General features: G+C 36.1%; 2 protein-coding genes across 4 annotated transcripts in view; one reads left to right on the plus strand and one right to left on the minus strand.

The window, feature by feature from the left end:
• Nucleotides 1-667, plus strand: part of pax5 (paired box 5) — a 54,802-nt gene extending 54,135 nt beyond the window's left edge. For all 3 annotated transcript variants that reach the window (XM_059553938.1, XM_059553940.1, XM_059553939.1), the window contains exon 11: nt 244-667. In XM_059553938.1, the coding sequence (XP_059409921.1) occupies nt 244-326 (83 nt within the window). In that variant the 3' untranslated portion in view covers nt 327-667. The remainder of the gene's footprint in view (nt 1-243) is intronic.
• Nucleotides 668-16,882: 16,215 nt separating this feature from the next.
• melk (maternal embryonic leucine zipper kinase) lies at nt 16,883-27,670 on the minus strand. Its single transcript, XM_059553942.1, has 18 exons — nt 27,457-27,670; nt 26,933-26,998; nt 26,748-26,833; nt 26,513-26,629; nt 26,283-26,426; nt 25,448-25,516; nt 24,977-25,069; nt 24,783-24,881; nt 24,279-24,347; nt 24,098-24,196; nt 23,689-23,775; nt 22,993-23,121; nt 22,639-22,794; nt 21,361-21,628; nt 20,796-20,886; nt 20,243-20,402; nt 17,959-18,062; nt 16,883-17,529 (listed from the first exon to the last, which is right to left on the minus strand). Exons 2-18 carry the CDS (start codon nt 26,979-26,981, stop codon nt 17,352-17,354), a joined length of 1,998 nt encoding a protein of 665 aa, XP_059409925.1. The 5' UTR covers nt 26,982-26,998; nt 27,457-27,670; the 3' UTR covers nt 16,883-17,351.
• Between the last annotated feature and the right edge of the window lie 157 nt (nt 27,671-27,827).

Here is a 27,827-nt window from a genome sequence, read left to right on the forward strand (position 1 = left end):
AGCATAAGAGACTTAGAGGCATAAGATAGTTTTTTTCTTCTGTTTTAAACTGTGTAGGTGGTGTTTAAATGTGTAACTTAAACTAACTTTCTAAACCTTGATTAATTTAAATTTAGAGGGTCACTGAGGGGCCAAGTTTGCTGACACGTGGGCTCCGGCCTTTAAAACTCCTCCCATTTGAGCTATTTAAGTGTTCTTCTTAATCTGATGACTGACATATTTGTTTTTTCATATCCCTTGTAGGATCTCCATACTACTATAGCGCAGCCACACGGGGAGCGGGAACAGCTGCCACAGCTACTGCCACTGCCTATGACCGCCACTGACCAGCTGGACAGAGCAGAGGAGGAATGGTGGAGGAGTGAGTCAAACAAAAAAAAAGGAGCGAGAACGGATTGATAGCAGCCACGCAAGACTGTCTAACTTAGAAGCAAAGAAACGAAGGAGGAGCAGGAAGGAGAAAGAAGAAAGAAAGAAGAGGTGACAATGTTTTCCTGCCGATTACAATCAATGGTCCAGTCAGTAGCTTCGACTGATGTTTCTCATTTCTGTTGATTAGTGCGAAGTATACACCCATTCACCTGTATTCCTATGGTCTCGGCTCACACGAAATCTGTTATTGCTTTGATTTATCTTCTGTCATTAAAGCCTTGCTTATCCTATCGTCTTTGCATCTCTATGCAGTCTGTTCTTAGAGATGATCAGGTGTTGGGAGTTGGTATACCAGACAATCTACTAGTGGCAGCTTGAGATGACCTATTTACGTGATTTGAGTTCATTTTTGAGTCATTTTATCCAATGTGTGAATGTGGCGTCATAATCTGTGGCGGACTTATTGTCTGTTAAAAACCATGAATTGTTTCGGAGAGAACCTAACGTATCAAGTGAACGGAGATTTAACAGAGTTGGACAGATAACTCAGGTCGGAATATTGACATTATTTACATTCAAATTAGCCAGCGTGAAGGACAGACCCATTTCACTATTGATCATGGGATGCGTCCACTTGAAAATGTAGCATAAATACAGTTGAGAATATACTGGAAGATGCGGAAATCAGCCCTGATGCATAAGCACAAGAATACTTGAGCCCTCTGTTGTAATCTAGGAGCCATTTAAACATAATGGACTCCTTATAAACTGCATTACACGACAAATGGGACTGTTTTGTGATTCGGTCATTGTGTAATATGTTGGAAAATTGCAGCAGGATTTAAATGTTTAAGCACTGTCGCATTGAATGAGAGCATCAGTATTTTAAAGACTCCTCTCCTTCCTCTATGTAGATAAATACTATTTACGTACGTACTGGATACCCTTATTCAACTGTACATTAGTAAGATTTATAGCTATTTATGATGGAGAGTAATATATATAATTGTGTGTAAAAGTTTACTGCGGACAAATGCTACAATGCTACTGCTAGCTAAAGATGTTGCCATTGAATACGTAGCTGGTTCTCTTTTTAAACCCCCGATGTTTCATTCCAAAAACAAATCAGTTGCAATTAAAAAGCACTGACAAGCTTTTGTGAAGTTGCTCCATTTTAGAAGGGGAAAACCATTAGCGATGCTACTTCCCCTAACAGGAAGTGATGTCATACTGCCTGTCCCTTCAAATCATTTCCTTAGCCTCCCCAAAGATTCTCTTCAGTAATGCAAATAGACACTCTTAAAAGCACAAAGTGACAAATCTTTCTTTTTTTGTCCACGCTATTTCTCTCTGAGTGCATTTGTTTTTGATTATTCCCTTCATCCATACTGCGCCAAGACAATGCATGAGACCAAGGTGGAGGCCTTACCAAACTCTCTATGTAGCAACATCATGCTGTACATCCTTCCTGTTTGTCTGTCTGAGATATCCTGTACATCTGTCACTTACAATGACAAGAGCTTTTGATATCATTATTGACTGATATATTGATATCTAACTTTAGATTCTAGTAGACAAGAACATACAAAAATTGTGCTTTATTTAGCTATTGTCTGTGATGAGTGTTTCCAGTTCTTAATTTTCTTGCTTTTTTTTCAATACGCTGTGCATTGCTGAGTAGCTTTCGAAAAAGCAGAACACTGTAGTTTTAGTAGTGAGACACAAGCACCAAAATTTGATGTGAAATAAGAAAAAAATGACAAACCTATGAATATATAAATATATATATATATATAGAAGTTGATAGTTTTTATGTTGTTGCTCTGGATTGTAAAGTAGTAATAGGATTACATTTGTTTGTAGAGACCATAAGTTGCATGTTATGCAACTCTAAAGAAACCCTTGATGCCGTTTCACCACTAATGACTACTGGTGAACTTTGACCTTTTAAACTTTTAGTCAGAGGCATTATGAACCTGAAGTACACCAGCTGAAATCAAGGACAGTGCCTTTATTTTTCTACCAAGTCATCCAGAATGACCATGTGTCACTAAATTGCAAAATTGTCTGCATGACATAATGAGATCACAGCTTAAACCAACCAATCAACGAACAGATACTACACTACCCATCATTTTAGCAGCATTTTTTTACATGCTAATTTTACAATCTAATTAAAACCCATTTCATATCCACTAATATGAACCTATTTAATATTTAACATCAAGGTAGAAACAAGTATCCATTATAAAACATTGATCTATCATTTACGATATAAAACAAATCTAAAAACAGATTTAAAATGATTCAATAAAAGATTTAGTCAAAATTCACATATTCTGAGGCCCAACTTATATATATGACATGATGGAACAATAAACTCTTGATGGTAATTCCATTCTCTTAAAGGGAAAGTTCACCCAAATATATGAACCCTCAGCATTTACTCAACCAAATGTCATTCCAAATGGTTTCACTGGACCACACTGACTTTGATTGTATGGACAATAAAAACAGGGACAATACATTTTTCAAAATGACGATCTTTTGTGTTTCAAAGAAGAAAAAATGCATATAGGTTTGGAACATTATGAGTGGATTTTGGGTGAACTATTCCTTCAAGCACTGAAAATGAATATTAGATTAACTGTAAAGGGATTGTCTTGTCATTTTTTCATATATATATATATATATATATATATATATATATATATATATCATATATATATCTAAATGTACGTTCTGGGTGTTCCTGTTGGATTAATGTAGAGAGATACAAATGAAATACACATACAGTCCTTTTGTCCTTCGTCAGGTCGTGATTATGTCACACCTCTCCATTGACATGATCAAAACGTGCTGCACCAGCAAAATCGAACACCCCTTTCTCATTTCGCATTCCCTCTTATTTCAATTTCTTATTTCCACCCCCACCACTATTTAACTCCATTTGCCTTTCTGGTGCACCTTTAATCTGATCAGATCTTCCTAACCCCTTCCTCCAATGCCATCAGGATTAGAAATTCTACAAATTGGCTGTTGATCACCTTTGTTTAATTTCCCCATTTTTTTCAAAGAAGACTATAGTTGGCATATTTCCTATTTTTATATATAGGAAATATACCAAATTTTATAACTATTGTTTAAAAAGCATCTCACAATATTAGCAGTTAATTATATATATGCATCCATGTTTTCCTTTGCACATTTCAGTTTTTAAAACAACCTGCATTTTAGGTTGTAAACAGCATGCATAAAAAAAATCTTGCTTTAGATCACTGGAAGACAAAAGTGATGTGACATACAGCCAACGTAAAGTTAAATTAATTAGTACTATTTTTCTCATACTCTCTAATTCACTGAAAAATGTGGCAAAATAAATACCCGGCTTTCAATTATACCTTAAAACAAAGCAATTTACTGTCTAAATATGGTTTAGTAATGACTTCATATTTAAAATATTTCCAAAGCAAATGCTGAGCATCATAACTGATACACATTCATTCAGTGAACAGCCCCCAATTTAATTTCAGCGTCCCAATCTTTTCATCTGTTCACATCGAAATAAAATGAGAGCCAAATACTATATGACTTCACTTCGTTTTCCAAAAAAGCTAATTTGGTTTAAAATTCTAACACAGGAATATATTAAGTAATGTATTGATTCTAAAAGCGGTATGTCCAGATCAACATTAAAGGTTTCCCAATTTAAAAAGCAGACTTTAAACAAAATAAATACAAAAATAAAAACAGAGGACTTGGTTATCACCTTATTGTGGCCTTCTGTGTACAATCGGAAGCTCCAACTGTAATTACTTGCTAATAGTTTCTTTCCCAAGGGGTTCATAAGTATTTTTTACTCAGTTTTTGAAGTAAAGATTTTAAGAAAGCTTGAGACGTTTTGACAAATTTGATAACAGCAATCAGTTCAATTCAAAGGAAAAAGAAAAAGTCAGACCAATAAAATATCTGTAGCATCCATCCAAAGTTAGAGATGCTTGGTTTAAAAGTATTTTCTGGTGATCATTGCAAAAATATTCAAATTATGAAATAACCAACATGACAGAAAGATGAAGGCAACAGATGTTTGCAACGAGTAAATGGATGAACTGCTTCTTTAAGAAATGTGTATGTTTTTTATTGAATTTTCTAGTAGTAAAAAAAAAAAAATCTTGGTGTTTTTCTCTGCGTGTCGTGCGTTGTCTTAATATTTGAATGTATTTACTGCAGAACAAAATTTGCCAAAGATATCATGCCACTTGATTTCAATCTTTTTGGTTCTTCATGACTTATTTCTTCATTTTATTCAAATCTGTCCACAAGCTGGAAATAAATGCGATTTGATATTGATTTTCTAATGGAATTAAATTGTTATTGTTATATTATTATTGTTATGATGATGATTTTTGTTTGTTTGTTTCACTGTTGTTCAGGGTTATTCAATTGTCTGGCATTCCTCCTAATCCCTGGTACAGGGTCATAGGCTACTCTGTGTATGTGCATATGAGTGAATGTTGTTTGTGTATTATCAATTCACGTATGTTGTAATGTGAAACTAAGAAGTAATTATTTGTAAATATTGGCCATAATTTTATTGGTTCATCAGAATAAAAGTAATTTTTTAAGTTCACAGGTTGTATTAGTATTGATCAAAAAGCTTCACTTTCATCACATGGGTCTTTTACCCAGTTTATATTGGCATTTCACACATGCAATTATTATTAATTATTATTTGAACAAAAATTATTTTTGATGAAATCCGGGAGCTCTCTGACCCTCAATAGACAGCAATGTAACTGAAATGTTCCCAGGTCCAGAAAGGTAGTAAGGGCATAGTTAAAAAAGTCTAACATCAGTGATTTCACCTTAATAAGAGAATATTTTTGTGCTCAAAGAAAACTAAAATAACGACTTTATTCAACAATTTCTTCTCTTCTGTGTCAGTCTGGAAAACACATGCATGCGTCGTGGTACTGTCATGAATGCGCTTTGAAGTATGACATAACTAAATTTTAAGTTGAGCTTTTGACAAATTTACATTCCTTTTAACATTGTAGCATACAATAATAATACACACTTGACTGATGTTTATTTATATATGACATATTTTAATATAAATGTTATTTGCATGTGTTTTGTGTCTTCTTGCTTATAAGAAGCAAATAAGTTGTATCACTACAAACATCCAGGGTATGGAACTGGATTGGATACAGGTCTCATAAACCTAATTAAAGAAACGCTTTCAAAGGCAACAACTGACTGAATTAATCCACTTCCCTACTTTGTGAGAATGGAGCTTACCAGAGCTTTATTTTTGGCTGGTGGCATGGTCCACAGGAGGTCTTAACAGGGGGTGATAATGGACCACAAGCTGCAATACAACAACAACACCCCTCACACACATGAAAAACAGCTTCAGCCCAGCTGGATACACACTCAGCACCAGCTGGGATTTGGTCATGTGCCAGTGTACCATGTCTCACACACACATTCAGTAACACAGTCTTGGGTCACTGCCCAAATACCTAGTTTGCCAGGTTGGCACCTGCGATATTTCGGCACTTGGGTGCATTCCCAGATTAGAAGCACAGTGGCAAATTGTGATTTCTGCAGAGCTTGAGTCTCAGCCAGATAACATGATGAATGAGCACTTCAAAGCAGAGGAGTTCCTCAGGTGTGTACATTTTTGACTTTGGATGCACTGGATCACTCTCTCCTAGCAGCACTCTCAAAAGCTCATTATCATCTGGAAATTACTTGCCTAAATATGCAGTTGTATCCCACAAAACCTTATACATAACACCCAAATTGTTTCTCCAAACCAAGCCAACAAACCTTTTCTGAACAGTTATTCGCTCAGGGATTACTTAAAATATAATATCAGAAAATACTCATAAAGACATGATTCCTTTGAACAACTGAGCTCATCAATTACAGGAAAAGAAAAAAAAACCTGGAATGCAAGAAATTTGTGTTATAGTGTTTCGTTATTACAATTCTGTTTACCATAATTGATTAGCTTTATGTGCAGTGATTAATATTTATACGTATATAAAATCTGTTCAGCATTTAAAGCAATCATTTAAACAAGCACACCATTCATATGGATTACTTTCATGATTTCTTCATTTACTTTTTAAGCAATAAATTAATATTGATCATTACATTTTTAGCTTGTTACATGCTCTGTCAACAAAAATAAAAGACTTTTTGGATGGATTACACCACAGTAGTGATGCTTTGTTAATGAATAAATCAGTGTTTTAAAAGAAAAGGTTACATAAACGATTCAATTATCCACTTGTTTGTACAATATAAACTGCAGGATGCGTCTCAACTGACAGTCAGTTGCACAAACAGTAAAAAATGCTAGTGATGTTGCACTGCTTATAAGCACTTTTGGAATGAAGCTCCGCCACCCAATTTCGACATTTGGAACAGTTGTATAATGCTTCTATAAACTTATCTTCTCAGTAGGCAGCTTTTTCAGGACCGGTTAAAAAATTGCATTGTGCTGTTAATAATTATATCACAGTTCCTCCAATGACATGCATTTAAAGTGCTCGGCATGCTTTAGTAAATATAGAGGGGAAAACTATATGGATGCTATGTCCACATTTGTTAATTACATCCACCCCACATGAGACTTAATAAGACACAGGGAGCTATAATTGAGAGCATACACCAATATAAAGATAAATATAATTTAGAACTGAACTTTAGTCTACAGACTAAAATGAATCATCTGTGTTGGACAAATTTTTCTTTCCCTTTATTAGACTAGCTCCTTCAAGCCTGATTAAATAAATAATCATGACATTTTTATTTTTCCTGTCTATTTTATTTGCTCTTGCTCTGCGAGAAGAGCGCAAGTGGGATAGATAGCCATTAAAGGGCCAAGAAGCCATGCAAATTAACGTCACTCACAGAGCAGCTACTTCTGCGTGTGTGTGAGTGGAAATGGAGGGTGCATTGCTGGTAAGGTAATTGCAAGATTCTTATTAAGACAGAGGAGCATAGAGCTGACGTGCAGGTGAAGACACTTGCAAGCACACACATAGACGTACACACACGCTTACATGAGGACGCACATGTTCTCTCCCCGTTATACACAAGCAAACACAGACCCACACACATACTTAAAGAATCGGAGACACTTGATTACTAGGAGTTGTAGTCTCTTTTTCGTTCACATTCACACACGCTGACAGTCGTGGGTGGGCCTTAGGGGAGGCTAAGAGGTGAACAGTCGTTCTCAGGAAAGTGAACTCCCCACAGTAATTAGTTTAGAAAAGTACTAGCTCTTATTAAAAACTTTTTTATATTGTTCAAGAAGTTAGTTGGTAAAGGTCTTTCCTTTTCTGCAATTTTAAGATAAAGAAATCCTCTGGTAAATTAAAAAGGGCTGAGGGCAAATGATGGTGTTCCTGTAGCGTATTTGCAATGTTAAGGCTGTGGGTTTGCAACTTGAATACACTGTTGGTTATGGAAGCCTGTTTTGACATTAGTTTTAAAGAAGAAGGTTCACCCAAAAATTTTAATTCTGTCAACATTTCATGTAGAGGGCTGGAATGAACAAAGAAGCAATTACAATAAATGATTTTAAGGAAAAAGAATTTAAATTATTTTAGGCATGTCAATACACTCGGTGACGATGTTGGTAATGCCCCCATTCAATTATTTCCAGTCATGGAAATATAGGTAATATCTGCATAAGAAGTATAATTGATAAATATATATATGTATATGAGGATCTATATGTTTAGTAGCTTGTCTTTCTGAAAAGACTTGCAGAAAAAATAAGATCCTTACTACATAAATGAGAAAATAATCAAATATTTACAATTTTAAAAGTAATATATTTCACATCGGTAATAAAATCTGATAACAACAGCATCAACAAATTATATTTTTCATGGTGGTACCTTGTCTAACATGCATGTGCATTCAAGAGAAAGGAAAAGCCTGACTGGCAAAACTGCATATAGGGTTTGATGTTAGGTGATAAAAAAATCAGTCAATTTCCAATGTTTAATGCAGAATAGAATACTACTGATGTAGAATACTACAGACAGCTGACATTGCTACATAGTTCATTGGTTTTAAGTAACCAAATTTTAACGTCTGTCCAATGTTGGAGGCTGACATAAAGCAAACATTAGGTTTTGATGTAAATCTGATTTTCATTCCCCCAAAAATTCAACATTTATCCAATGTTGGGTGTTGATGTCAACCCTGATTTTCAACCAAAATTCAATATCTTTCCAAAGTTGGACTTATTGACTGTATATGCTGACTGTTAGACTAAACTAAACTTGTAGTCTGTGGAAGAGTGAGTCACATGATGCAAAACGCATGCACAAAACAGACAGACAACAGTCTCAGAAGACCTCCACAGTGTCCACGTGTCTCTAAGACATGGAAAATGTAGATTGATTCAAACATCAGTCATTTGCTAAAGGGACATCCGTGGACACAGAGCATCTTCCAGTGTGCACTGTGGTTAAATATGACATTACTCACATGAGTAGCATTTTGAGTGCTTACTGTCATCATGCATTCACACACACAACCTTCACCTTCCTCTCATAACCCTCAGCTTTCTTATTTCTAAAAAGGCAAGTCAGAGTAAGTTTTGTTCAGGTATGTGAGCATTTGTGTGCACATTAAAGGGTTAAAACAGATTGTGTTGATCTAATCATCTAACTAATGCTCCAGTGAGCTGTACAATTTCCTCGTCTTTTCCTATGCCTGTAAAACTGACACACATGACGAGTTGGAAAACAGAAAGGGGTTAAAAAAGAAGAGAGAAGTTAGCTGACAGGCAAAAGACCCTCTCATCCAGCTGTCTGACCCCCCTCCTCGCTCTCTCTCTCCGTTTCTCCCAGAGGGTTTGTCCTTCTGGTCTCGTCCATGATGAATGGACCTGTCGAAAGAAACTCATCCTAGACCCAATTAGAGACAGAGAGAGAAAGAAAAGAGAGAGAGAGAGGGCTGGGGGAGACTGAGCAAGAGTAAGAGAGAGTGACAGCGAGAGAGAAAGAATCCCAAACACAAGTAAGCTATATGCAGGCGAGAGCCATATTATTTAAGTCTATACTTACTTTCAAAGCAGGGTTTCTTTAGTGTGTCCTACACCGCACTAGACTGCTAGTCTGAATTCATTTACACACACATGCACTGACAGACATGTCTCATACAACAAAGTACTACAGCCACCACAGTTTCCGCAAAATACCGTACTACATTTACTACTGCAGGGTTTTCAAACCTCTTGATGCCAAGGACCGTCAAAATCACTCTTTGGGATCCCTCTCCATAAATATAGAGACAGTTTTCATGCAACATTTGCTTAATGACACAATTAAGCCAGTTATGTAATTCAGGGAATAATGCATGAAAATATTTAATACCCTTTTGTGGGGATTGCAAGGAGATCATCATATTTGGCAAGTTGCAGACACACACACACACACACACACACACACACACACACACACACACTCTTACACGTGTCGAACACCTGAAATAGCCACTGGGATCTTTTTGTACAGCAGTGAATAGAGGATTTTTCCTTGATGGTTCTCAATTTCCTCTGGGCTTTTGTTGTTTTGGAGTGTTTGTTTCCTGCTTACAAGTGGAGACTGTGTAAGTGTGTGTGAGTAGTGTTCTGTAGCTCAAAGGCACACACACATTTACACATCCCTGAAAAAGGTCTTAGGACTTTAACCTTGTCGGTTTAAGCTGTAATGTTACTGTCAAGGAAAGAACAGGAAGACAGAATGTGTGTGTGTGTGTGTGTGTGAGAGAGAGAGAGAGAGAGAGAGAGACAGACAGAAAGAAACAGTTGGAGTGGATTAAAAGATACCTTATTTTTTAAAACAATCAAAATGATTCCCGACTTGTAAGTTAAAACAAAACAACAAAAACCTTTAATTTAACTGCTAAATTTATGGTAAAAAAAAAAACTGTGAATGGTTAAAAAAATATGTGGTCACACTTTATTATATGGTCAAGTCTTAAACTCCCAATTTGCTGCTTATTAATAGTTAGTAAGGTAGTTGTTAAAGGGTTAGTTCACCTGAGAATGAAAATTTGTCCATCTTCTACTCAATCTCGAAGCATCCTAGGTGTATGAGACCTTCTTCTTTCAGAATAATCCAATCAAAGTTGTATTAAAAATTGTCCTTGCTCTTCCAAGCCTTTCAATGGGTAAGCGGGTGTTTGTTGTTAACAGTTCAGAAGACATGAAATAAAGTGCACACTTCTGTTATAAAACGTCCCTCACATGGCTCCGGTGGGGTTGGGTTGTAGGGGGAGAATAAAGGGCCACTGTAGTGAATCCATGTGTTTTTGTAAGATAAATATCCAGATTTCAAACGCAAGAAACACTTTTTTTTCACTTCTGTTGACTGTTGGACGCGGAACATGTGCAGGCAGAAGATGGAAGACCAATGCATCGCGTGCGCCAAAGTTTCCCTACTTTAGCAAAGGAAAACTTCTTGGCTTATTTCTAAATCCTCCTACGTTTTTCTTTACAAATCCAAATTTTGTGCTTCTAATTTGTGACCAACGTTTTTGTTTTGTTATCTATCTCAGCCACCCCCCCACCCCCGTGTGAGGGACGTTTTATAACGGAAGTGTCTTCTGAAGTGTTCACAACAAACACCAGTTTACCCCATTTAAAGGCTTGAAAGAGCAAGGACAGTTATTGGATTGCTTTTTTGTTGTCTATCAATTTTACAATCTGAAACTTCATACATATTATAGGCTATAGTAATATTTTGAAGTGAAATCAAGTACTACTTGAGATTAGCTATTTTACTAAATATTAGCCTATATAATAGACAATTTTTTACTAAGATAATGTAAATATCAGAATAATATTTAAGAATGGATAAATATACTATACATTTTCTATATTTATTAATTTTATATATACAATACAGACCAAAAGTTTGGACACACCTTCTCATTCAAAGAGTTTTCTTTATTTTCATGACTATGAAAATTGTAGAGTCACACTGAAGGCATCAAGGGCTATTTGACCAAGAAGGAGAGTGATGGGGTGCTGCGCCAGATGACCTGGCCTCCACAGTCACCGGACCTGAACCCAATCGAGATGGTTTAGGGGTGAGCTGGACCGCAGACAGAAGGCAAAAGGGCCAACAAGTGCTAAGCATCTCTGGGAACTCCTTCAAGACTGTTGGAAGACCATTTCAGGTGACTACCTCTTGAAGCTCATCAAGAGAATGCCAAGAGTGTGCAAAGCAGTAATCAAAGCAAAAGGTGGCTACTTTGAAGAACCTAGAATATGACATATTTTCAGTTGTTTCACACTTTTTTGTTATGTATATAATTCCATATATAATTCCACATGTGTTAATTCATAGTTTTGATGCCTTCAGTGTGAATCTACAATTTTCATAGTCATGAAAATAAAGAAAACTCTTTGAATGAGAAGGTGTGTCCAAACTTTTGGTCTGTACTGTATATATATATCTTTTTTTTTTTGCAGTAAAATTACATGTATTGTCCTGTTAAATCAATATATACTGTATATGGTAAGGTAACAGTGAACAGCATTGTTACATAGTTCCAATAAATTTAGAAACATTTTATTTGTGTGTGGTGTGAAAACTTGAGTGTAGGCACTAAATAAATATATCAAGCTAGAGTGAGATAAAAACCTGGAAACTATACAAGAAGGACAGATGGAGAGTGAAGACTAGACAGATAATGAAAGAGTGAAAATGGCTGCTGAAGGAAAATGGGAAAGGGACAGAAAGTAAGACAGAAAGTCATTTAATGTATAGAGAGAAATATATAGATAATAAAGAAGAGGCGAATAGATAGAGAAAAATGAGAGGAATGGAAAAGAGACCAAGAGATGGAGGAGATGAATGTGGAAGGTGAAATTAAAGATAGACAGTCCAGACGAAGTGATCAGACACAGAAAAGAGGAGAAACGGACAGGAAGAGAGGGTGAGAACGAGAGTTAGAGGGGGTCAGATACAAGGAGGGAGAGAGAGGAGAAAGAGAGGATGACAGCACAATTAGGGATTTTAATTCTCTGCTTGACTGAGTAAGTCCAGTCTACATGATAATGAGCAGTTTCAATGTAATAAATCTTTATGATACACTGACACACACACACACACACCACGTTTACATTGATCACTTCTCTTTTCATAAATACTTTGTGCATTTTTATACAAAGTAAAAAGACTTGTTAAAACTTGTTGGAAGTTTCATGGGCATCAAATTTCATGGTCATATCATACATTATTCATGATTTTTTTTCCCCCTTCTGTAATGCTAAACAAAATTTACACAATTTTTTCTGACCCTTGGAATTAAACGGAACAGCCAACTCAGCTGTGAGTTTCCTGTTGGGTACAGTAGTTGTTTCTGCCCCATCCTTCAACAAAATGTTTCACAAAATGTGGTGCACAAACTCTTAAACCTAATAAAGAAAGTCAGCATTACCCTAATGTTGTTACAACTGATATGACAACTGGTATTTCTTTCAAAAATTCAGAAACATTCCTGTGTGCAATATATCCAGCGCTTCACACTCCATTCCAGGTAGCAGAAGTTTCTATGCACCAGTGTGAAAGGCAATTGCTAATGCGATTTTTATTTTATTTATTTATTTTTATATGGCCCTTTTATCATGGCCCTTAACATTTCCAGGTTCCTCAGCAATGGAAGTCAACATAGTTGCGCTAACTTGAAGAGCAATGAATGGGAGAGTACCACAAATTTATATTTTGCATAATTTTATGTCTAGAATCAATCATTCTATCATTTTTCACACAATCATTTTTAGGTGGAGATACTTAAGGTTGGACTGAAATGATCAGGGATCTTGTAAAAAAAAAAAATAATAATACTGGTAAAAAAATAATACTTTCTTAATACTGGTACACACAGTCAGGAACAGCACAAGGTCTGACAAGCTCTCCTAGTTATTACTCTTATATTATTCCTAAACAAATTATTGTATATCTACCATTTAGAATAAGTGCTGATCATTTCAATTGTAAAAGTAGTATTTTTAAAAGAAAATTTGCAGATAATATAATGTGAATAAATAAAATGCAGCTTAAGTTTTCTTAAAGTGCAATTTCTTGACTGTTTCTAACACTAATAATTTATTTTGCCAAATTAAAACTTTAAAGTAGATTTAAAATGTTTCAATAATCCTTTGTCAAAAAGTACATTTATTGTGATGTGTTGGTTATAGGTACATGTCAAGTACTTCATTAGAATTTTTGAATACATTTAAAGTTACCACACACACACACACACACACACACACACACACGTTTGTTTTTGTGAAAAGTGGGGACATCCCATAGGCGTAATGGTTTTTATTCTGTACAAACTATATATGGCCCTTCACCAACCCTACACCTAAACCTAACCCTCACAGGAAACTTTGTGCATTCTTACTTTCTCAAAAACTCAACTCATTCTGTATGATTTATAAGTGTTTTGAAAAATGGGGACATGGGTTATGTCCTTATAAGTCACCCTCTCCTTGTAATACCTGTGTCATACCCATGTCATTATACAGAGTTGTGTCCTGATATGTCACAAAAACAAGAGCATATATATATATATATATATATATATATATATATATATATATATATATATATATAAAGATGCTCTTGTACTTTGAAGTTTAGGTAATTGCATTAACCAATTTAACAAGCATAAACGATAACACATTGTCATTTAATTGCAATTAACAAGCAATTAAGTGTCTGAAAAAATTACATTTGATTTGCACTTAAGTATATAGAATAACTCTTTTTTTTAGTATGCTAAAGTGGGCTTTTTTCATTCTCTTAGTAGCCATCCTGGAACTACAGAAAGCTTAGTTTTAATATTTTTGGGGGTTTTGACAGAAATGTATTTCTTCGTTATATGGACATTTTAATCCTCTTAAAATCTCTAACCATCTTTGTCTGTTAATTCTTGCCCTAGAAAAAGACTTCATATCCTTTAGTCAAATAAGCAATAAAGATGTCAGACATTGTTTGTAACATTTAAAAAATCTTGCACTAACAGCTGGTTTTTAAATGTACAAACAGCATGTTATTGTCCTGCACTGCTGGCGTATTTGCCAATAGTTTCCTCAGGCTGAAAAGACATTTCGGCATGAGAATCAAGCTCTTCATTTGTTCTTCAACCACTGGAACCACTCGTCCGTTAACAAAACAACACAGCGAATAATTTTTCCCATCGGAGACATCACACGCCGCCATCTACTGTACATGCCCATTAGCTCTGTGTCTCTGTGTGTGTATGATGGAAACCCACATCTCTGGAATATGAAGTCCCCTAATGAACAAGCGTCCGACTGCAAGCGGCATCAGTGGAAAGCAAAATTTGTTAAAACTGAAGGAGGTAATTGGAAAGTGAGCTGTCACGATGCAGCCGCCTTCCGATTCCGTCAGATTTGTAATGAAGAGAAACATCACTGCCTTCGTTGACCCAAGAAAACACACAAAGACAAGCAGAGGAAGGGATAAACACGTTCACCTCATTACACTTAGCTCCTCAATGGTGTATAAGTGAGAGTAATGCTTGGGGTCATGTGTTAGCACACTCTTTAGGGCACACGCACTGATATGAAATCAAATAATTCAACTAATTTTAAGCTCAGTTAAGACAGGTCAGATTGAGTAATTAATTAATCTAGATTTCTATTTCATGAAGAGCAGTTTATTTTAGAATATTTTATTTATATACGATTAAAGTTGTTGTTTATATTATGAATTAGCATTTATTTTTATATTTTCAGTTTTTATTTTAATTCTAGCATAGGCCTAAAGAGCTGAAGTTGAACTTAAAAGAGACAGTAAGGGTATGTGGAGAAACAGAAAACCAGAAAGAGAGATGGCTTAAGGAGATGTGAGAGCGATGACAGCGAGCGTCTGTTCCTGCAGCTGGCCCTTGCCCCCCCTCTATAAAATACACAGCAGGAGTCATTATCAGTGGGGGGGTGAGTTCATCCCCATATTACCACCTTACCCCTCCATTAACCATCCACCTTCCCAGCAGCACACACACTTCATCTGATGTTAACTATGTAAGCACTCATATCTGTCACACTAATAGCTATTGTTATGCTGATACGCACAGTAGGACTGACACACAGGTTGCTCCCACTTCAATCATAACAGACCAGTTAAAGCAAGATAATACATGATCTCACCAGCATGTGACATATTGGTTTTACAGACCTGAACATACCATAAAATGGTGGGAGGGATTTACACCAAATTTTAGCAGCTCAACTTTCTTCTCAAAGGCTACCGTTTTGACTTATTCTCATATAAATTTGTTGTCGAGTAAATCTGTCTTGAGTAATTATGATGATATAACATGGACTTTTCACCATGATCTTAAACTTGACATGCAAATTCGCCCTATTTTCTAAATGCATGTTGATCTTATTGTGAGGATTCATCCATGCATGTTTTTTAACTTTCTTTTAAATTTTTAATTAAAATATGACTATCTGTTCTATCTGAAAGGAAAGACATTTCTCTGGTGATGAATACCAGACTGTTCCAATCATTTAGTGTGTTTAAACTCTGCCCCTTTCCTACAATCAACCGCAAGCTCTCTGGGTGTTTCCCAAAAGCAACTAGGTTGCAATTTTGTCATTACCAGTAGAGTTCAATGGTGCTGATGGTACTAACAACTAAGAATGGTTATGGGAATTGCACCCTAGACCTTACCTTGCCCTACATTTATTTTATTTTTTTAATGGTGGCGCTAGTAATTGTAATTAAGCAGTTATTTTGTAATATTTATGCTTTAAAATTGGTTCAATTGACAATTGCCAATGTAGATGTCTTCATACAAAAGTAATGTGAACATAAAAAGAAAGACATGCAGCACAGAGTTAGATATCTAGGCTTTCCATGTAATAACAACCTAAAGAAATAATAAAGTGTAGTAATAACACATTTGGATAGCAACTGTTACTTGTGTAACAGCTACTGTGTTTACTGTACTGTGTTTTACAGCTGCCAGTAACATTCTTTCACGTGGGTTTATTTTATTGACTGTCGCTATAGAAACAAGTAAACCTCAAGTAGTACTTGAACAGCACCGAGTTGAACATCATGTGTTGTCATCTCGGAATTACTGTAATTAGGACATGGCACAAATGCAGCATAACTCACACTACTGTTAAATTTACATTGCAAATATCTTACCCATTTTGTTAGGAAGCCATCTCTGCGTCTTTCAAATCTCAGAGGTCACATGATCGCCATCAAAAAAATAATGTTGATTCAGGTTTTATTACAGACTCTTTCAGAGTTTCATTGTTTTTACAACTGGTAATCCTTTGGGGGTTTACAGTTTTGCACGGTTAATGGTCAATATATTAAAACTAGCTTCCTCTCTGTTTACGGTATGAAATAATGTACACAGGTGAATAACGCAAGTATGCATATGCAAGTCCAAACTGAGGAAAATGTCTTATAAATAACATTTTTAAAACACACCTTTCTCTAATAAAGTGAGACATGGGTGTTAAAAATATTTATTTAATTTTATGTCAGATTGACATTATCAAAAGCAAACATGAACAAAAGGACAAACATCTAGAAAAGGGTGACAGATTAAAAACTTTACACAAAACAAATAAAAAATGACATCATGGAGACAAACACATAAACAAAAGACAAATAAGATACAATTGCTGCCATAATGCTATATGAGTTTTGCTTATTGCTAAATTAGGTCATAAAAAGTAAAGTGACAACAAAATTTCTCTCAAAACCGGAATAATACCGTACCACCTCCTGCACATAATGATAAATAATGGATATCATCATAAGAAGTATAAATTAGGGCATTCTGTAATGGACATCACAAACAGACTACGTCCACCGCATTAAACTCGGGCAAGAGGTGATATCACTCTTAAAGTAGACAAAATGATATCAGATGCTGGAGGTGGACAGGATGTCCTCTACCAGGTGTTTATACACCCAGGCGTCACCTTTGAGGCGCTGTCGACGGATCCCGACCACCTCAGGCTTCTGCAGGATACAAACCTCCAGCTCAAACTGCATGGTCACCTTTCCAAAGTCTGACTGTGTGTGGCACTTCAGAGTATAGCTAACAGAAAAAGAGGACATTATGATAGCATATAACAATTTAACAACTAAACCAAGTTATTTGGTTAGAACAGCAGTTCTCAACCTTTTTGACTCAAACACTATATTTCCAGGTATTATGATAGCTGCTTGTTTTCAAATGTTTTTATCGTTATATTAAACTAACTTGGATTTATGTTCTGTATTCAAGAACTGTAGGTTCTTCAATAAAAATTATAAATAAATAAATAATAACAGAATTTAGAATGATATTGTTTTAATATATTAATGATATTTTATTCATTGAAATACTCCTCATCCTGCTGAAGTTTGCTGAGGCCCTCTAGTGGGCCCCGTCCCCTCTGGTTGAGAGCCACTAACTACTGGTTTAGCAGAAAAACAAATTTGAATTGCTGTTTCATAAGACACATGTTGGAAAGGTTAAACTTACCCCTTCTGAACGAAGTCCACGTTCTTCTCTGGTAGGATGCTGAGAATCTGATTGAGCACTTTCTCAGCATTAGTCTGACTGGTGAGTGTTACGTTGTATTGAGCCTAAAAAAAATAGAGCATGAGTTGTAGAGTAACTGACAAACATCTAAAATGTGCAATATGGAGAGACTACCTGAAATTAAATAGAAAGAAATATGGAAAGGAAGTGAATGTTAAAAGGACAGTAAAAAAAAATACTATGGAAGTATGGGGACCCACAATTAGCTACCCACATTCTTCTAAATATCTTCGTTTTCACTAGAAGAAATAAACACATACAGGTTTGAAGAGTGAGAGTTGACTTGAGAGTGAATGATGATGGAACTTTTGGGTGAACTACACTTTTAAAGGTGTACTTTTACCTACACGCATCAAAAGAATGAGAAGAAATAAGGTCGATGATGTCATAAAAAAAATGTCCAGTTATAGTGCTGCAGAGATATCAAACTTAATTAGCATTAGCATTACTAGCCCCGGCCCGACAGGTGTCGTAATACCAGTTTCGGCCATGGGAGGCGGTATGCGGGCAACATTACCACAATCCAACCTGCAATACACGAATAACTCGCACGGCTTGTGGGCGTACCTGAACCTGATGTCAATCACAAAGTACAGCCCACTACTTCATTTCAGTTCAGGGAAGAGAGCGGAAGGATGACTGAAGCCCTTGGCAAGAGACCACCACCCGCTACAGGGAAACAACCGCGCTCGGAATCACAAATCAATTGCGTGTGTCTCACGGTGAATGCTTGAGAGTTGGCAGCTCTGGTTACGTTGGTTGGCGCTAGCTTGGTTAACATCAGCTGTCTGATGTTGACCAATGATGTTGACAGAATGCTGTCTGTCAAATTAATTTAATTCAAATAATGTGTATATACAACTCAAAATGTAATATGAACAAAACGAATAGGAACATATTCACTGGTAAAGGTGAAGGGGAGTAGCTTGAAGATGTGATGTTTCAAAATCATTTGACATCACCCAACGTTCCTCTGGAGGCAAAACGTCCTCTCAAGGCTTCGGCTATGGCTGTAGGGTTGTTGTGGAGGTAGGGGCGGAGCATAGAGACTATGCCGTTTCTCGTTTGTTACTCTAGAGTAGACCAATTCACTTTATTGAGGCATACTGCCCCCATCTGGTATGGAATGTGGAGTATGACTTGATTTTTTTGCCAGACATGACATATGGCACCTTTAATGTAACAGTTAAACCAAAAAATTACAATTCTATCATTTACTCACTCTCAATCAATCACTATCATTTAAAACCCTCTCTCTTTTCTTTATTTTCATGACTATGAAAATTGTAGAGTCACACTGAAGGCATCAAGGGCTATTTGACCAAGAAGGAGAGTGATGGGGTGCTGCGCCAGATGGACCGCAGACAGAAGGCAAAAGGGCCAACAAGTGCTAAGCATCTCTCGGGGAACTCCTTCAAGACTGTTGGAAGACCATTTCAGGTGACTACCTCTTGAAGCTCATCAAGAGAATGCCAAGAGTGTGCAAAGCAGTAGCAGTAGCAAAAGGTGGCTACTTTGAAGAACCTAGAATATGACATATTTTCAGTTGTTTCACACTTTTTTGTTATGTATATAATTCCACGTGTTAATTCATAGTTTTGATGCCTTCAGTGTGAATCTACAATTTTCATAGTCATGAAAATAAAGAAAACTCTTTGAATGAGAAGTTGTGTCCAAACTTTTGGTCTGTACTGAGATATATATATATATTCAAGTATGCATATGTATATGTGCTTGTCTTTAATCCTTATCCAGTAAATCACAAAAAAACAGAAATGTCATGGGGCCTTTGAATATTGTTATGGACAATGGTGGGCCATGCAGTCAAAAAGGTTCAGAACCACTGCTTTAATTTAGTTTTTTGTCCTTTTTGGAGGTTGACTATCCCTGGTCCCCATCCACATTTTCTATTTGAAAGGGAGCAGCTTGGACATTTTGTTAAACATCTCCTTTTGTGTTCCACGAAACAGGTTTACGGCATGAGAGTGAGTAAATAATGACCTATCCCTTTTAAAACTTTGGTTAACCTCCAGCGAGGTGGTGTTTGTGAGAGGAGTCACTGCTAAAGCAATGTGCCTGGTTGCAGCAGTGTGATAAACATGCCATATCATAATTGGATAATTGGAATATGATTAAGAATTAGGACATTTAAGCATTCAGAAGAACAGACAAACAATACAATCTTACAGGCTAAACTCAAATGTAAAAATGAGACGAATGATACCTTAATTTTGCGTGGTCCATCTCGAGGTCCTCTCTTCTTACTGGGTGTGAGCATTGTAATAACTTTATCCAGGCCTCTCTCCAGACTGCCAAACACTTTACCTCCCTTACGCTTCTGCCCACTGTCCACCTGACAGCCGGCCAGGTCCAGAGATCGAGACCTGGACAAGTGAGAAATTCAGTTTAGAACATAATTGTAAATTTCTATAATTACAAAACTATCACAATGCAATGCAGTATTTGCCAAGAGGCTACTACTAAAAAATGTGGCAGTTAAAATTTTTATAATTTATTTTATCATTGCCCCACAAAAAAGTTGACCTCAAAAAAAAAAAAAAATGGATTTTTAAGGTGAAGTATCAATTATGTATAAGTATTTAAAAGCCATTTGCTTGGAAACCTGTGATTTTACATTATTTTTACATACATAGTTTTTTCTTATAGGACAAAATTACACACTTCATCTTTAAACCCTACAGTCCTTCTCCACTACATTCTTTTTCTTTCTTTCTGCTGGTTATTTGACTCTTCTCACAAAAGACAAAGTCATCTACCTTCTCTCGGGGCTGAAAGCCAGTATATCCAGTTCTCTGTGTTGGTCCACTTCTCTCCTGTGGGACACTTCTTTAGTGGCACTGCCCGCTCCTGCACACACATGATAAACACATGTCACTACATGCTCCATGCTGCCGCAGCACTGGGAACAGCCACACATACACCTGTCAGTATGCACTTCGGGAGTTGTCTCGTACACACACACACATACACACACACTCCGTCCCCAGTGTGCACCTGTCTGTTCCAGTGCAGGAGGTGGTGTGTGACAGTAACGAGGTGGACACAGTGGATGTTAGGACATGAAGACGTTTCCCCAGACACACTGCGCCCATAAAGTGACACACACTCACACTCTGATCAACTGAATCATACTATAGATGCTAGATGACACAACATTTTTTTTTAGGTATATTAATTCCATTCAGAAAAATAAAATGTGTTTTTGAAGAGATATAAAGACATGTTCATACAAGTGGTGAGATTAGGATAACACATATTTGGATTATAACATCAAAAGTGTATAATTGTTGTGATGCTCAACTGATTCATTACCCAACTCACCTTTGTTTGCGTCGCTGCTTGTGATAGTGATGTTGTTAGGTGTTGTCGCTACATTTCTGTTGGATTTGGTCTTTCTGCTGCACGTTGGAGTTCGGGGGGCAGGCAGAGCAAACACATCTCCATCTGTGCCTGTCACAGCAAGATTCTCTTTATTTTCTCTGGTTCTATCACGTCTCTCTGGCTTCTGCTGACGGGGTCTCCCTTGCTCTATGATGGGGGAGTAGCCTATTTCATTCCACTGCTTCTCCGATGTTTCAGAGGTGAGCTTCTGAAGACGAAAAGAGTTTTCACAACAATTAGTAACTAAAGAGTATTTCCTTTAGTAATGACAAATAACTTGTAATTTATAAGTTATAACAGAGTGAGCCACTGGGAATCATAACTTGACAGTAAAAAGCTGCTTTTGGAAACCACATGATCAAAGTTAAAATGTGTTGATATTATTAAAAAGGGGAATAAATGTGACAAAAAAAAAAGTATTTTATGCTCACCAAGGCTGCCTTTTATTTGATCAAAAATACAGTAAAATTCTCTTATTTAAGGTATAAATGTCATTGTTTCCTTTGGTGGAATTACTCCATTACTCTAGTCTTCAGTGTCACATGATCATTCAGAAATAATTCTAACATTCTGATTTGGTACTTGGGTATTAAATATGATTTGTGCTTAAATATTAATAACGGTTCTTACTATTAAATATTTTGCATTTTTTCCCCCTGCTTAATATTTGTGTGGAAACCATGATACATTCTTTGAAGGATAGAAAGTTCAAAACACCAGCATTTAGATGAAATTGAAATTCATATAATTGACATTCTAAATGTCTTTTCTGTCACATTTACTAAATTGAATACATCTTTTCAAGATCTACAATATTAAGCACCAAATCAGTATATTAGAAAGGATTTCTGACGTAAAAAGTGACATTAAAGACTAGAATTTATGCAGCCTTTGTGAACATAAAATACTTTTTTATTTTTATATTGTTATTATTCCAGCTTTAAATTTTTTTACTTTTTTTTTTTACTGGTAACTGATCAGACACAATCAGGTCTATCAACACTGCATTAGTTCAAGAGGACTGTTTCTCCATTTTGGATTTTTAAAAAAGTTCATTAAATAGACAGTATCATTATTTACTAACAAAACAAGAAGCAGTAAGATATAAAGAGAGTGTGGAGAAGGAAGTTAAATGTAAAAAAAAAAAAAAGACTTGTTGTATAAGGCGCAATGGACAAGAGGGAAGAGCAGACAAATAAAGAGAACATGGAGGCTAACCATGCGTGGAGTGTTTGTGGTGTGTGTGATCTTGGGCGTTAGAGGGGTCCAGGGATTCTCGTCATCGTAGCAATCAGAGGGGAAGACCACAGAGCCAAGCACCACTGGGTGAACACCACCATCATCATCCTCACTGAAGCGTAGACTCTTCTTCAGCTGAGACAGACACACAAAATCACACTCCACACATCGCACAAACATGACTATAGTAATATTTATAAATAAACTTCCATCATTCCTGGGTGACTTTTTAAGGTCCATGGCAATCCCATCTTTGTATTTGTATAATAAACATAGCATGACCTGACCATTGTGCATTTATAATGCTTCTAAATATGTGAATATTGAACTCACTTGTATGTCTTGCAAAGGAGAGTACATGGGATCAGTCGTGGGGCAATCTGCTCTCAGACGCACAGGGCGGCCTTGACGCTTTTTAGCCAGCAGTAACAGGTAAGTGGCAGTCATTTGATCGTACTTCCACTGAAAAACAAAAAACAACACAAACACAGTAAAGATTTATCTTCTGTGTGATTGATATAATACTGATGTTTATAACAGAGGGTATTTTGAACAATGTCTCAGTAGTTAAGAGAAGCAGCTTTGGCCAATGCACTGGCATCTACTGACATCTAGTGGTCATGGTAAAGCGATTTGATGTTTTTCTTCCAAGCGGTTATCTTTTTCTGGTTATTAAGCTTCTATTTCTTAAAATTGTTTCTTAAACACCAAATCAACAAATTAGAATGATTTCTAATGGATCATCTGACACTGAAGCCAGGAGTAATGGCTGCTGAAAATTTTACTTCATCACGGGAATTCATTACATTTGAATAATGTAATCAGATTTTACGATATTAAAATTTTAATTGTAATAAAATCAAATAAATGGAGCTTTTGTGAGACTCCATTAAAAACATTCAAAAATTGTTCCATGAACAGTAGTGTCTTTGCTAGATCTATACACTTAATACAAAACAAATAAATACTTATGCATTTTAATATTAATAAATCTAATACTCATTTTAAATCACAGAAATGACTCTGTACCTCTGACACAAGTTGGATTGTTCGCTTTCTGGACTGTTTAAAAGCCACTGCCATTTCAGTGATGCAGTCTTCATCTATATGACCCAACTAAAAAGAAAAAACATAATATTTAACTCAATGACTCCTATACAGTATTCAGCTTAACAGTATAACAGCTTAATAGTTGAGTGTCCATCAATAAAGAATCAATGAACACTGCTGATCAATAAATGTCTGATTCATTTGAACACATAAAGGTCATATGAATCTGTTAAAACTTTAAAGGAACTAAAGCAGATATCATATTCTATGGATAAGTAAATACAAAAAATCACAACAACTTTTAAGTCCAATTTAAATTACTTTTACTTGACTAGTTGGATCTTGGAGACATATGATTTGACTATAATGTTTATAGAGCTCATCTTACAGGATGTTTACTGTGCCACTCCACTGGTGTGCTGTATCCCTTCATGACCCAAGGGTGATCAAGCAACTGTTTCACAGTCAAACGCCTCTTTGGGTCCACCTGTAGGAGAGGAAAATAAACTGCATTAAATTGTACTGCCTTACTAAAACACATAAAACGACACATAAACCATACATAGTACCTGCATCATCTGGTTTAGAAGCAGAATGCTAGCAGGTGAAAGCCAGTGGGGGTTGCTATATTTGCCTCTCTGTCAAAACACAAGCCGATATTGCATAATATGAGATCACGTACCATACAAAACTACTTTTATGTGACACTACAGTGACGCTACAGCAATGTTACAGTGACGCTACAGCAATGCTACAGTACTGTTACAGTGACACTACAGCAATGTTACAGTGACACTACAGCAATGTTACAGTGACGCTACAGCAATGTTACAGTGACGCTACAGCAATGTTACAGTGACGCTACAGCAATGCTACAGTACTGTTACAGTGACGCTACAGCGATGTTACATCGACGCTACAGTGATGTTACAGTGATGCTACAGTGGTTACAGTGACGCTACAGAGACGTTACAGTGATGTAACAGTGACGCTACAGCGACGTTACAGTGACGCTACAGTGATGTTACAGTGACGCTACAGTGATGTTAATATTGCATCTAACACAGACTTACTGTGATTTTTCTGTAGAGGACCATACAATTGTCATCATCAAATGGAAGAAAACCACACAGTAAGGCGTAAAGCAATATGCCCATACTCCACACATCAGCCTGAAACACATGTGCCATGAGATCACAAGAAATATATATGCTTCATTTGGAATTGCTTTCAAATGTTGGACACGAAACACATATGCCACACTCACCTCAGAACCAATGTAAGCCTTGCCCTGAATGAGCTCTGGAGCTGCATATGCTGGACTGCCACAACAGGTTAGTAATTCAAAACCCAAACCGCCCTATCAAAGTAAAATTCACTTAAAACTTTTCAAATGTCATTAAAACATTTACACTAAAACGAAACCAAGTCAAAAATGTATTGATGCACTGATACTAAACTTAAATTAATTAATAACATATTGTTTTCCGTACAGCTGCTTTATAGCTGAATTTAACTGGTTTCACGACCTATAAACTTTGCAACAGTGACCGAACTGTAATGATACTACTGTCTGAAATTTAAGTTGTCATGATTGATGAATTTTGCAACATAAACGCTGTTATATTCCTGTTTACTGTGAAGCATCTTTAAAACAATTTGTATAATATGAAGCGCTATAGAAATAAATGTGACTTGACTTTAAGCAAGAAAATTGACATAATAGATGGATACACACCTTTGGTTTGGCACAAAGGCCGAAGTCAATGAGTTTTAGGTTATGATCTTCATCGATCAACAGGTTTTCCTAAGGTCAGTAAAAACAGTTGTGTCAAACAAACATTGCCAATGTATTAATTCACTCTTTAATGAAAATGCTGCCATTATTTAGTCATCCTCATGTTTTTCCAAATTTAAATATCATTCAGCCAATTTCTTACATCAAGCAATCACATGGCAACATGGATTGGAATATGGCGCACAAGTTGGGCCATATTTATGGTGCTTTTGTGTCCTTTTCAAAACTTAAAAGCATAAATCCCTGTGCATTATAAATGAATGGAAAAGAGGAATGAGCACAGTGTTCTAAATTTCTCTTGTGTGTTCCACAGAGTAAAATCTTATGGATTTGGAATGACTTGTTCAGAAAGCTGATAAAACATCACAATAATCAATGAGCAATTAAAACAACTCCAATCCATCAATTAACATCCAATGTGTCAAAAGAGGCATGTTTGTAAAAACAAATTCATCATTAAACGCATTTTAACTTTAAACCACCGCTTTTGGACAAAATACATTAAAATCCATAATCCATAAGAGCCTTCCTCCAGTTAAAAAGTTCATCCCCTGTCAAAATCCACCAACATATTTGTTTAGACATGTTCTGGACTGATTTCAACAAACAAACCAGTCTACATCTTGGTAGGCCTGAGGGTGAGCACATTTTCAGCCAATTTTTTAAATGTTCATTTAAAACATTTTTCTTTTCTGGATGATCTGTTCCTTTAATGGGATAACTCAGTATATGATTAAGCTATTTAAAAGTCAAATGTTCTGTTCAACCAACTCACCGGTTTGAGGTCTCGATGGGCATAGCCTTGGCTATGAACGTAGGCCAACGCAGAGATGATCTGACGGAAAAACACTCGAGTCTCTTCCTCCGACAACCGGTCTTTAGCAATGATGTAATCAAACAGTTCTCCTCCAGGACAGTACTAAGATTGACAAGATATATGCATATAAACATATGAAGCTTAATCTATTTTCATGAAGCATCAGAATCACTTTCAAGAAAACATACCTCAAGCACCATGTAGATCTTGCTTGATGTCTCAATGATGTGGTAGAGTCGACACACGTGTTGATGACTGAGGTTCTTCATAGCCTCAATCTCCATCTTAACTCGGGGCAGATCATCCTAAAAACAGGTATTGCAACTTTAAAGATCATTTCTTTTTCAAAATACATACTCTTCTCATTTTCAGCATGCTGACACTTAAAGAAAAGTAGAATGCACCTAAAGAAGAAGCTCTTACCCCTAGGTCTTTTTTCTCCATTATTTTGATGGCCACTTTCTCACCTGTCAGAAGGTGTCTACCAAGTTTGACTTTGGCAAACCCACCTATCGGTTAGAACAGAATAAAACAAGATGTGCTCTAGATTAAAGTTCATATGCACAATCACTGAAGCATTATATAAAAGCATAATCAATAGACATTACCTGAGCCGATGGTTTCATAAACCTCATAGTGCTTGAGAAGTTGAGACATGCCGAGGAAACTTACACCTGCATCAAATCAGCATTTTTTCTTTTAGTTACACATTTTTAGCGACACGTTTATATAAAACCAGCGATTAAGTGACACTCGTCACATTTGCAATATCAAGTACTTGGTGACAATGGTGATCATCACAATGGTGTAAACAAACAACACGATCAAACCACAAAACAGAAGCTTCAACCACAAAAAGTAGGTTTTATATAAAAATTTCATCCTATTAATGCTGGATGACTATCTTCGAGAAGAATGCTTTTTTTTTTGTCTCGAAAGACAGCTCAACATTCCTAAAGCGTTACTGACTCAGATAACTTACTCGCAGAGCAATGTAACGCTACTGGATGCATTACGCATACTCCACAAAGGTGAAAACTTTATGTACCTACGTCAAACTAACACAATTAATAAACTGGTAAAAACAGTAATAGAGGATTGTTTTGACCAACATGTTGCACAACAAACTCACCAGCTGTGCTCCAATGGTTCACTTTAAAACGCCGATCTAAACGATCTAAAAAAAAAACACTTGCAATGTTTAAAAAGGGGCAATAGTTTCTGTTAATCGAGATTATATATGTTTACAATATGATATAAAATTAAAACTGTCAAAGCATCTTTCATTCGAACATATTTTAAAAAATTTGAATTTCCCACTTGCTACGTCAGAAGAGTTCCTGTTTCCTGTTACGGTAAAAGTCTTTTTGCGCGGAAATATCTTGGTTAGTTGTCACACTTGTTTGTTTGTTTTTGTAACTCATGTGAATAATTTTCATGGTGAATTTGTAATTGAGAGTCAGTAGTTACATAAATATATATATATATATATATATATATATA

This window comes from Carassius carassius, chromosome 7, assembly GCF_963082965.1.
Source record: "Carassius carassius chromosome 7, fCarCar2.1, whole genome shotgun sequence".
NCBI lineage: Eukaryota > Metazoa > Chordata > Actinopteri > Cypriniformes > Cyprinidae > Carassius > Carassius carassius.

Coding starts and splice junctions, on each gene's coding strand:
- melk (XM_059553942.1), bottom strand. CDS start 26,981: ATGTCTCAACTTCTCAAGCACTATGAGGTTTATGAAACCATCGGCTCA. Junction 26,630..26,747: donor TGGAGAAAAAAGACCTAGGG/GTAAGAGCTTCT, acceptor ACCTGTTTTTAG/GATGATCTGCCCCGAGTTAA. Junction 25,070..25,447: donor GCCTTTGTGCCAAACCAAAG/GTGTGTATCCAT, acceptor TTACTTTGATAG/GGCGGTTTGGGTTTTGAATT.